Raw genomic sequence first — 13,104 nt, 5'->3', positions numbered from 1 at the left:
TCGTATACCTCAAACACTGCTTTTAGACTATCACAATCTCTTTCTACTAAAATCTTACTACAGAATTCATTAATTTTATGAACTCAGACGCCTACCCCTGTGAAGACGATTTACATTACTGTCAACAAGGACTGTCAATATGACACTTTTCTGATTGTGCAAAATATTTTTAGGTGCTACTACTACCGAAGTGAACATTCCCTTAGTATGACAGAAACCAGGAGATTGACTTACTGAACTTACACGTAAGAGGTTTCTCTGAAGCTGTTCAACTATGCCGGCTTCCTTTGCGGTTGTCACTTTGAAATCCATATTTTCATTTTCTAGCTTAAAATGTATATTTGGAAATAATTATTTTCACACATTGATTAAAAACATACCACATAATCTCTGGACAAACATCTGAAGTTCCAATTGTGTAAAATCTTGCAATTTGAAAAGCACGTGATTGAGCAAGTGTGCAATTTTTGTAGTGTTCTGTGGATAATGTGTAAGATTTAGAGATAATAATATACACCAATTATGCTCTTCAAAGTAGCTCAAAGCTAAAATTTTAACCAACGTAAACACTCATGAATTTATTATTATAACTGATGTAATTCTCATGCTCTACTACACGTCCACTTCATAACTATTCAAGTTACTGTCTGTGCTGCTGTAAATCATACTTTGGCACAGGATCTTGCATCTTCTCTGCACGTCTTGAGTCCTCTGCATGTCGATCTCGTGCTTCTTGGAACTACAATACAGAAGAAATTAGGTTTAACTATTGAAGATCTAGTACAAATCTACCTCTTGTGTTACTGAAATTTGATTGGCACACAACCACACTCCTTCATCTACATTTGGTTTATGGCTACTTCCCGTTGTAACAGCAGAGCTCAGTTGTGAGAACAGAGACCTTATGGCCTACAAAGTCTAACACGATGTATTCCGAGCACCCCACCAATTCTAATATCAAACACTCACCTTTGGGAACGACCATGGTCATTGCTGTGATAATGAGAGTAAACAGGCTGCTCTGGGGACAGCCAGATATTTATTGGACTAGTTTAGGGGCAATGTCTACCTACGAGCCACAATGCCTGTGTTTGAATCTCAAGGCCACCAGTTCTTAGCTGTGTGACCTTGAGCAACGTACTGAAAATTTCTGGGTCTCAGTTTCTTCATCTGTAAAATGGAGATAATAATGGCATTGACCTCACTGGGTGTTGGGAATATTAAATTAGGGAGTACACGTAAAGTAGTTAGAAGAAGACGTGGCACGTAGTAAAATTGAAGGGTTTGAAATTAGCATCATTATTGTCACTGGTTTTAATATTCTGATAAAATGTGAGATTTTGTACAGACGGTATGCCAATGGAAGTGGTCTCTTACACAAGTTACACTGAAATCCTTCTTCATACGATTGGCAACGGCAGCAAATGGGGAGCGTGAGGCCCAGAATAGAGCCCCCATCCTTCATAAAACTTTTACCAATACCACTAGCTAGCTGTAATTTTTGTCTGCTTGTAATAATTTGTCAGTTATTTTGTGCTGAGACAAGTAAAGAGTTAACAGGTGCGGGCTTGTGAGCTGGCAGGAGCGAGCTTAATCATTAACTGCTTGGCTCTGAAGGCGCTGGCCGGCACTGCACCTGCAAGCTGACAAGCTCCTTACATTCATCACAAGTGCGAGGAGAACAGTTCCCAGTCAAAGAGCAGCACTGTGCAAGCAGACATCCATCACAGATGGGAACAGGACAGTTCCCGGGAGAAGACAATTGTAATGGCAGCCCCCCCTGAAGCTGACAATCATCCTACACGCTGCATGGAAAAATATAAAACCCCAGCACAACTTCTCCTCGGTGCATCTGTCTCCAACGGGCTCTGCCCTGGCAAAACTCCTTTTGCCAGTATTTCTCTTACCCTCTGTCTCAGCAGTTCTCTCTGTCAGACTGTCCTGGCCAGTTCCAGTAGAAAACTCTCTCTCTACCTGACTTTCAATAAATGCTTTCTCACTTTGCAGAGTCTTGTGAATACTTTCTCATTCTGCGAACGACCATGAGTTACTTCTACACCAATACACTTCGTTCTGGACTGTTCAGTGGGCAAAGACCACGGACTATAATGCAGAAACCACCTCGGGACTGAGCGTACAGTGCACATGACCATGAGAGGCAGGGTAAAGCCACTGACATGGAAAGAATGGACTCTAGTGCTAAATCCAACTTCCCGGATCACTTCATTCGCAGTGAATGTGTATGCTGGGCTGCGTTCCCAAGTGCTCTGAGAAGCAGATGAAAGCAACATGCTCGGGCGGATCAGAAAAGCCGTCCCCAGATCTTCCCAGTTACTCGCGTGCTGTCAATCTCTGCACATCCCAGTGCGACTGAGGAGTGAAGAGAGGCCGGTGTCCTGTTCTTTTTTTTACACATGGGAGCACTGAGCGTTTGATTGAATAATTCTCTATTAGATTAAGTGCTTTATTTTCTATTTAACTGTTTAAGATACGTTTTCAATAAAAGCTTAACTATATCCATGTCTCCAAGAGGAAAGTATCGGTGTAGTTTAGAATATTTGATTTTATCCTATCTACTGTTCAGCGGATATTTTCAATCTATACAAGGATAGGAGCCATGATATCAAATACTATTTCCCGTTAGACAAATTCATACTGTAAAAGACAAGATATCGCTCATGAAGAAAATTTTAACAATGTGAAATTCAGGGCTAGATTGCTCTGCACAGACTGGCTGACAAGTGCTGAGGAGAAGGAGCTCAGTGAGAGTTCGAGCAGCCACAGGAAGCTTCACGGAGAGGAGAGCGTGGGAGCCGGGCGTCCCGGGGCAGGGGAATAAAACATAGGCTCCCACCGTAACTTGCAAACTGATGTTCACAGCAGAATTATTAATAGCCAAAAAGTGGAAACAACACAACGTTCCATCAACTGATGAACGGATACGTATTTTATCCACAAAGTGAAGTAACGTTGGGCAATAAGTAGAAATAACATATTGACATGGGTTATAACAGGGTTGGGCCCTGGAAACGTGATATTAAGTGAAAGAAGCGAGACATAGAGGAACTCAGATTGTGTGATTTACATGAAATATCGGAATAGGCAAATCTTTAAATACAGAAAGTAGATTGGTGGTTGTCTGGGGCCACGGGACATGGGAAGCTGGGGGTGACAGCTCAGTGATGCGGGGCTTCTTTTAGGGGTGATGGAAATGTTCTATAATTGACTGTGGTGATAGTTGCACGACTCTCTGAATCTCTGCACGAGATTCTGAATCGTACATTTTAAATGGGCAAATTATGTAATATGCGAATTACGGCCTGATAAAGTGGGTTTTTTTGTTGTTTTTTTAATCCAATAGTGGATGTAGATCTCGTCTATTGTGGGTGTGCAGGCCTCAATGATCTACACATTCCCATACTTTTACAATATTTTAAAATGGAAAGAAAATTAAGGAAATGCTGACTTTGTTGGTTTGTATCATGACCTTTCTGTACAAGTTAGCCTGATATCCATGAAATATATACAGATTCTATAACCATTCACAAATGTGACAATAATAAGATAATTTTCCGTATTGTTCTATTAAACATTGTCCTCTGATTGTAAATGGCTGCCTCATCATGGTAATGGAAGTATCACTACAAAATACTGTTTGGTAGAAAAAAAAAGTCTGTCGACTTCTATGAGGAATGCTGCATATTTCTCAACTTTCTCAAGTATATACATTACAAGAAAAAATATACAATAATAATAAACTAATACAAATAAATAAAATAATACACAAAGCAGAATGAAAGCCAGAGTTTAAGGAGTAAGTGCATTATAAAGACCATAAAACTATAATAAATTAATTGCAATGAAAATACAAAAGACGCCGCCGTTGAAAATCAGGATCCTAAAACACTTTATATATTTAATCAGCTAGAGCTTAACTGTTGACATGTTAGGTTTCATACATACCTGTCTTCTCATTTGTTCTGATGCCTTCATTAGATCCTGTCTCTCAGCTTCTGGATTCATGCGATCATGTGCTATAACTTCCAGTGAAGCCTCTGGCAGAGATTGTTCTTTTAGGTTGTCAGCTAGCTCTTGTTGCAGTTGTGTCCCAACCACCTAGGAAGATGTTTCTGTTACTGATTTTATATTCACGTGATACTAAATTACGTTGATAAGCTGTAAGTCTAACGTGTTAATATAACACATAACGTGAAAGAGATCACCGCATGCATCAATGCACCTTCTTTTCCTCTCACGGACAGTCTGCTGTTTACTGAATCCGCGAGGAGACACAGAAGGTGTTATCCCCAATCACCGTTAGGTTATTTGAACAACAGATTCAGCCCCACTGCCATGCTCCCCTGATGAGTCTGCAGAGCTTTACAGTCTACTGACGTCTCGAAGGGAAATGGGTGCGTCGGTGGCACTCATGGTAGCACAGTCTACATTGTGGAAAGTGTGCCCCTTTTTTATCTCAGGCTGAGATTGACTTCAGAGGTCCTCACATATGCAGTCCTCTGCTCACATCCTTCCTAGAGATTCCTATATCTTAGAAGAAAACAACCGCCTTTCAACGGCCTTCAGGGTCCCATGGAACCTGGCCTCGACCTCCCCGCCGGTTACACGTGAATCCTGCCACCCCTCACTCGTCAGAAAATGGAGATCCAATGCCAAATTAATAAACCACAGACAGCTACAATTCTTTCTTTTTGAATTGGACAAACCTATGTCCAAATGATAGTAATTGGGCCTTCTGATCAGAAATATGAATAAATCATTTGTAAAAGCATTCAAAGAAAAAGAAATGTAGCAGTGGGAAGATTAAATCACATATACTTTCGCTAAAACTCAGCACAGTTGTCCCAAATTGTGATTTAATGAAAATGTATCTTCCTGTAAAGAGTTGAGCGATCATAAGAGTACATTATTTGAAAAGGAAATATTTCCATATGTAAATCAAATTGACATGACTATCAACCAGATTATAACAACTTAAATGTATAGGATGCTACTGAAGGAAAGAAGCAATATATTGAGGGACAGCGTCTACACTTTGGGTCATCTGGGAAATCTAGGATTAACTGTCTAGGTAATGCACTGAATGGAACCTGAATCTCCAAAAACTTTGGAGACTGGAGCCTGTCTATTGATCTGCTTCACAATGGTATTAGACTGTGGTGACAGAAATATTCAATTATTATTTTACCAGGACAAGACTAAATTGATAATATCAATCTATATGTATTAACAAATTCTGCTTTGGAATTTTAAGGGCAACACAATGTCTTTCCTCAAAGTGAAGCACCTCGCAGGTCTAATTTTTATTTGCTGGATACAATGTATGCTTTTAAGCTGCGACAGCAAATACCTTTGTAGCATACATAGTTTTAATATTCAACGACATTCAACATTTCCCCATCGTCAAAGATCTGAACATTGCCTTTTCTTGCAGGAAATTTGAAAACTATGTATCTCTGTGGACACTTACTTCTCTTCCTGCTTCAGGGTTTCCGAGCCGATGCAGCCTTGCAATGACGTCAGTGCAGCGACTGATTACCTCCTTATTGCGCTCCTCCAACGCACGGTCTAGTTTCTCAGACTGAGTTTGACATAATTTTACCATATCCTGAAGCTGGTTTTGGATAGTCATTGCTCTCTTTTCATTCATAGCTTCTCTAAGAACATCTCTTATGTGGTGGAACTCAGTTTCTAGGCTACTGAATTTACTTTCAGCATTAGAAAGTCGTTGAGAAAGAATCTCATTGTTATGTTTGAGGTGAGACATATCGAAATTCAGTTTGTCCCGTAAACCAAACAGTTCCTTTCTTGCTCTCTGGAGAAAAAGCTGTATGTATCTTTCGGATTCTTGACGCTGCTCAAAAGCTTGGATAGCAGTAGCCAGTTCAGAACGGTAGGATTCAACTTCTGTTTCCAGTCTTTCTCTGTTTTGTTTTTCACTCCTCAGTTCGAAGGTTAGTCTTTTATTCTCAGCTGTCAGAACATTCAGCTGTCGATGATATTCAAACATTGTTTCCCTTAGCGTTTCCTCATTTAGTTTTATTGTGTCTTGAAGATGGTCAGTCTTTCCTTTTACAACTGCCATGTCCTCAAAATACTTTTTTTCCATTTCCTGATGCTTATTTTTAGCTGTGTCTAGTTCCAGTCTTAATATGGCAATTTCACGCATCAGATCTTTTTGTTTTTCATGACTCTCAGAAACCTAAGTAAAAGAAAAAAGACTTGTAGCTAGCTCTCAATGAAATGACATATCGTGATAGCCTCTCAAATTACAGAAGAACCTATATGTTTGTACAATGAAAAGCTTGCAATAAATGGATATCCCACTGATTGCAATAAATGGGTATCCCAAATCTCCAACTTTATACAAGCATAAATTTCCCAACGTTCAAAAATTTAATATAAGATGCTGAATCCATGAAAGTGAAAAACAGAATTTTCAAATCCAAAGAGAATTTTTACAGTCTCAGATTTGGAAAAGATACACAATGAGAAGGCATAAATGGTTAAGAAATCGACACGCACTTTAAAATAGAGTTTACAGTTTGAGAATATAGTAAATCCACAGTAAAAGTAGAAACTCTGCATATGTTCGGATACATTAAATTTCCTAAAGTTCTTTTTTTCTGAGACTATTCCATAGATATTCTAATTTCCCAATATTTTCATAGTCAGTTATGAAAATTACATCTCGTAATGACTGATAAATCCAGGCATTACACTAAGTTGTTATATACATGGATGAACTCAGTATCTGTCACAATCTGACACAGAGAGATGGAAAAGATCAGCACGTTCAGGATTTTCCCCAGGACTTCAGACTCTACAACACTGTTCTCGCACCAAACCCAGCATTTCCCCTCGTGTTAATACATAAATTGAAGGGGTCTTAGAAATTCACGAGGTTATTTGCTGCTCAGTAACTTTGATTTCCTCTTCATAATGTTTAAAGTAGTTATAAATATGACATAGGGGGAAACATACTGACCTATTAGACTGGGAATAAAATTCTCATCAGTAAATTATCACGGGATATACCCTGGCATATCATCTGCTTCGGAAGTTCATTGTACTGAAACAGGATGCTACTGGGAGCAAATTGTGACTTTTCTCAGAAGGAGGAGAATGAATGCAAAATATGGTCTCCGGCCTGGCTACACATTAGCATCAGTGGAAGTGAAAACTAATCTCTGTATTAATACAGCAAGGGGATAAAATCACTGCCGAACACTGGAACACCTATTGATAATAGCAATAGTTTTGAGATTACAGAAAGCTCGTAGATTCTTACAAAAATTATTGAAAGCCTTCTGTATGGCTGAGACCACTGTGAATGTCACTACTTTCTGTTGGACATAAATGGATTTGAATCAAGAACATCATTTACTGCAACGGACCAAAAATGTCCCTGCACATAGAACACACGCACACACACACACACACACACACACAACACTCTCTCACACACAAATGCACTCTTATACACATGCACACACACACATTCTTATACACCCACACACTCTCACACACACACAAACATTCTTATACACACACACACAGACACACACACACAACACTCTCTCACACACAAATGCACTCTTATACACACACATTCTTATACACCCACACACTCTCACACACACACAAACATTCTTATACACACACACACACAGACACACACACATAGACCCACAAACACACACATACATATGCTTTTAAAATCGTGAAGATTTCCCATATGTACTGTGTTGGTTCTAAAAAACATATACGCACACAAATACACATGTGTTTGAAAATGACTAAACAAAATATCTCAGAATTCTTTTTCTTAACATCTATTTCTTTCTCCTTTTGTTTGCAAAAGTTGTTAGTCAGAATTGCGTCCTGCAACATTCTGTCATTCTGCTCTCGAGAACGTCTCCTCTGAGTGTCATTTTGCTCCAGTGCCACCTAGCGAATCCAGTATGAACCAAGTAAAATTAGAATATAATTAGAATTTAATTGTTAAACTTCTTAATCGATGTTTACTTACTCCCAAATTCATGGACTACAACTAGGAAGTGGCAGATAAAGTGCCTCAGTCGAAAGTGAGAGAAAAACATGAGCCTGCCAATCTAATTCTGTCCCACTTTGAACTAAACAATTCGTTAGATGTTAAATCCACCCAAAAATGAATTAGTAGATGATTGTTAATGTTACAGAGGCTTCCTCCCTTAAAATATTTCACCCCACTGTATCTTTATTAGTGAGTACCTACAGGGAACCTAACAACTTTTTAATGCTTAATACCTGGAGAAGAGGCAAACTTTAAGTTATTAGGAGCCAAAATCATTCACATGAAACAGAAAGAGAAGCAAATTCATAAACAATAATTCAAAGTATATACTGTGAATGGGTTACGCATTCATAGAGTTACCTGTTGCATCCTGTTCCAATTGATTCTAATACCCACTGAGGTGAGCAGATAGCAACAATGAGTAACCCTGACTCATTTCCTACACCAAAATGAAAGGAACTCGAAAGTGAATGCTTGTACCCTAACCCAGAAGGTCTCATCATGCAGGGTGTGATTCTCTTAATAGGCAGGTGAGTTGATCTCATGACCCCATCCTCTCCCTCAATGTAGACTCGGAAGTCAATGACACAGAGGTCCCAAGGCAGAGTCCATCTCTAACCCCGGCCTTAGTGAGTAGCCATACAAAACTCCAAATTTTGAACCACTGAGAATGATGACTCCTTTCACATGAGTCCGACTCGGTGGTCAGCATTTGTACAGTGTCCATAACTTCAACTGTTTAATCGTCTGATTCAAGGGTCGATGGTACCTTCTTTATCAGGTAAGAAAGTTATAACAATGAAGAAGCAAACAATATTCAGGACTTTTGTTTTGTTTTGTGTTTTGCTTTTTGCCTCAATTCCAGGAATCAAATTGATTTACAAGTAGCTATAGATTCTAACAATATTTCAAGTTTCATAAGCAGTGCAAATGTGATGAAAATAATATTCCATTATGACCTCTTGACTCTGAAAAGGCTACCTTGAAAGTGAACTTCAATGGACTATGTTACGCTATTGATGCATAAAAATGACATTATACTAGAAATTTAAAAGAAAATTTTCACGTACATGACAGTGGTTATTTTCACTTCCATCAAGCCTCACTTGTTCTTTCTCTGATTCCGTGCTTAAGTGTATCTCTGTGGAGAAATCTATATATTAGTTAAAATGAACTACTCAGGACACTGTGATACAAACTGTAGTCTCTATAAAAATAGAAAATAACATGGTATCAATTGAGAGTTAAGCTTAGTCTTTCACTGAACACTGACTGAAAAATACTTCCGATTATCTAAAACCACAACAAACTATTTGGGAAATCACTGATGTCAAAAAGTTGAAGGCATACAAACATGGCAAAATCCACTCACGAATTCATTCACCCAACTTCAACGAAAAAGCAGTCAGACACAAAACACATTTTATAAATACGGGAAGACAGATCAAGTCGCAGTGTACTCTGTTCTCTACCCCCTCAGAGTACCTTTTCCACAACACCCTAAGATTCAACTGCAACATCTTTCACGGTTTCCAGAATCTGTGTTACTGTTTATGCCTTTATCGGTGTACACTTTTCCTCATACCTGAAATGTTGTCCTCTACTATTCTGACAAAGTCCCTTTCGTCTTTGAGGATTCAGCACTGGGCTTTAAGGAAGAACAGAGGTAAGAGGGGACAGGCTACGTGGACACAGCTGCGAAGGAAGTACAATGCAGCATATTCTCAGCGATCCCCTTACGACCGGAAAAGTCACCTCTGAAGTACATAAAGCCATAGAAAATCCAAGCAATACTTCAATATTTGGTTTCAGAAGGTGCTTTTTCAGTAACACCGAATAGAGTTATGACTAATTCTTGGGAATTAATGCAGGGCTATAAAACTAAAGTTAAGAAACCACATTTCATCTCAATAGACAATCTTTCGACCTCTTCCTACGTTTCCCATCTGGTTCAATCATTCTACACATAATCCTGCCGCCCACTCCCCAGTGTCCGCTCAATGTTACTCTGAAGGAAATCATGCTGTCAACGCATTCTAATTCTTATTTACATCAGTGTTGCTGTGGTTACAGCAAGACTGCAAATGTCTTGCTGAAAGGTATTCCGTTTGGACGTCTGTTGCATAAATGGGGTGAACATTAAGTAGGTGTTGCCACAAAATGATTTTTGGTAAGTCAGAAAATAATGGTGAAGCTGCACAGAGGTGGCATAGGGTTGAACTCTTTCTATTTCTTTATTATGTTCTTTGCTCTCTCTGTTTTCTGGTAGCTGCGATTCACACGAGTCACAGAGCCTAGTACATCCTAACAGAAACATACCTCCAATTGGAATCTCAATAATTCTTTCTGTCTTTTTTTTTTTTTCAATTCTTAATGGTAAAAAAGGATCCTAAGACCCCAAAGTTTTCAAAGATGGTGTGTATCAAATATTCATTCTGATTAATTTCTCCGGGCAGTTTAAATAATCAAACACACCATAAGCTCGTCTGCCCACACACACACACACACACACACACACACAAACACACACACACACATAGAGTCTGCTAATCAGAACATCAAGTTAGCCTAAGATCATTGGTGTAACACACTAAGATGACATAAATTGAAAACATACATTGACATGTTAGCAATTGGGGGTTTCCTTTAGGGAAACGTCAACATTCAAATGAGCATTTTAGGATACTGGAAAAAAGTTCGTGTATGATAATAAAATTCTGGGAACCCCTATTAAATACATGAATTCCAAACTGGGAAATTTAGAGTGTCAAAAAAAAAGGAGAAATGTGTGCTTAGTTAAAAGGCACATTTTTTAAATCTCTTTTTCTTATTCTTGGAAATATCTTTTTGTTTCAAAAAGGGTACCAACAATGACATCTATATTATTTATGTCAAATCAATCAATTACATTTGAAAAATGAAAAAAAAAGGAATGAGGAAGAAGAAGACTGTGAGCATGTAAAAGATAACATCTTTTATCTGAAGAACGGATCAATGGGAAAGCTGAGGATAGAATGCCACAGAATATCTTGACTGCAATACATCAGAAACATTGATACCATCATGCTACAAGTATTTATCATGGTCTTCAATTTGACCTGTAATTGAACAAGCACACAGTTGTGTTAAGAGTTCTGTTGAATGCATAATTCATTTGAAAAGGACAAAGTGTTATGAATCCATCAGCTGGGATATACAATTATAGAATAGCAGTTCATAAAAATATTCACTTCTTTCCAAACCTATGGGGGCTACTAGTGTGCCTACACTTCTTGTATCATCTACTTTACAGCCATCGAAAAGTTTCTCGATCTGCTCATGCAAAAAGGTGTATCAAACTTCTTCAAGAAACGATGTAGGATGAGTTTTCAATATGAAATATGATATTGAAAGAGGAAAAATTAATTCAACAACACAGAAATATTAGATATCAAGAAACTTCTACATTTCAAAATCGGTGTAACATTTACTGAAAACAAAAATCTTAACCCTTAGGGAATGAAATCTCTAATTTCTTTTTTTTCCAATCTTAGTTTTCCTTTGGTATCTCATGCTAGACTTTAAAGGAGTTTTATGAAACAGCCATTTTATCAAAGAATTAACTCCTAAAAAACAACAGCCATGTGCTCTATTCAAACTCATCTCGTTGGAATAACAAATACCAGAGTAACCTATGTATCTTGGCTGCCTGAGAATCCTGAGGAGATAAAAGAGTGGCTACAGTTTATCCCATTCCAGCACTTCCTCCTGCTTCCAGGATTCTCTGGAGCAGCAATGATCTCACCTTCTATTTCAGAGCAAATACACTGAAGCCATCCAAATGAGGTCTCTCACATTGCCTCATCGACTCCAAAATTACCTAGATGAAGCCATTTTCATTCTTTCTGTGGATTATCCCCACAACTTTTTCTTTCCTCTCTGTTTAGTGCTAGTATCTTACAGCTATCACTTCTACTTCTTCATTTTCTTGCTTCCCTTTGGTCGTAAACAAGGTCAGAAAAACACACGCAAAATAATGCTGTTCCTCGATCCTGTTATGTCTTCAAGTATCCGATGCCTCCTCTTCCAGAATTCTCTGAAGAGAAGTCAGCCCCCTCTCTGCACAGAGCATGGTCTGTGGACCAGCACCTTGGTGCCCCCTCATTCCTTGTGAGACATGCGGACACAAGACCTGCTGCTATCATTTCCCCCAAAATGCAACTGCATTCGGAGTCATGGACTTTCTCATGGACATCTGGTCAGGTTATTGCCGCCCTGAATAGCCCATAACTGATCCTGCTCTCTGCTTCATTCCAATGCTCTTATTTTGCTCTATAGGATACTACCCTATGAAGTAATAGTATTTTATATGGCATTAAGTTATATACATTTACAGCTGGCCACATAGACTTAAGTTGATCGATGGTGGATAAATAGAGTTCTACGTGGCCACGTATCTCAATCCGCAAACTCGTCCCTACGAGAAGAAAACCTTGGACACGTTTTGGTACTGGAAGCTCACTTTCTATTCTTCCCATATTTCAAAAATTCTGCTCTTCCTTTTTCTAAACAATTATTTACTACCTTATGCTCTGTATACCTGATTAATTTTCCTTCATTGACTCCCCATAATTTCTGCCTTTGTCCTTCTTCATTCCTCTTTTATTCTTTTCCTTTCTTTATTTCCTGACTCTCGTGACGGAATATCTTGAAATGGAACAAATAATTGAGCTCCTGTGGTTGCACTCCCATTTGAATCTGTTGCTGATAACTGAGCACTATACAACTTTTGTCCTTTTCACTTAATTTTCCTCAGTAGGCGTCTAATAGGTGATGTCCTTTGGCTATTAGACTATATCATATTCATGTTTCAAGTCAACAATCAGGTGAATGACTTTATTCCACAATTCAGGTCTTACCTTCGACTTGTGCAGGAAGGACATATTTTCCTCTTTGATCGTCAGCGAACAGGAAAGAATCAATATACTTCTTTGGACGTCTTCCAGGAATACTCTGTTAAAATTTATATCCATCATGAGTTGTATAATGAT

At 38.5% G+C, this 13,104-nt stretch overlaps 1 protein-coding gene across 1 annotated transcript in view; it reads right to left on the bottom strand.

The window, feature by feature from the left end:
- Positions 1-551: 551 nt before the first annotated feature.
- Positions 552-13,104, bottom strand: part of LOC148759187 (uncharacterized) — a 38,347-nt gene continuing 25,794 nt past the window's right edge. Inside the window, exons 12-16 of the mRNA XM_088793235.1 lie at positions 12,973-13,066; positions 9,145-9,215; positions 5,489-6,220; positions 3,964-4,116; positions 552-739 (exon numbers count right to left, since the gene is read on the bottom strand). Of these exons, the coding sequence (XP_088649361.1) occupies positions 641-739; positions 3,964-4,116; positions 5,489-6,220; positions 9,145-9,215; positions 12,973-13,066 (1,149 nt within the window). The 3' untranslated portion in view covers positions 552-640. The remainder of the gene's footprint in view (positions 740-3,963; positions 4,117-5,488; positions 6,221-9,144; positions 9,216-12,972; positions 13,067-13,104) is intronic.

Source organism: Rhinolophus sinicus, chromosome 1 (genome assembly GCF_057876585.1).
Source record: "Rhinolophus sinicus isolate RSI-liver-muscle chromosome 1, RSI-T2T, whole genome shotgun sequence".
NCBI classification, from domain to species: Eukaryota; Metazoa; Chordata; class Mammalia; order Chiroptera; family Rhinolophidae; genus Rhinolophus; species Rhinolophus sinicus.
Note: the sequence above shows the minus strand (reverse complement) of the source record. Positions and strands in the feature narration are given on the sequence as shown.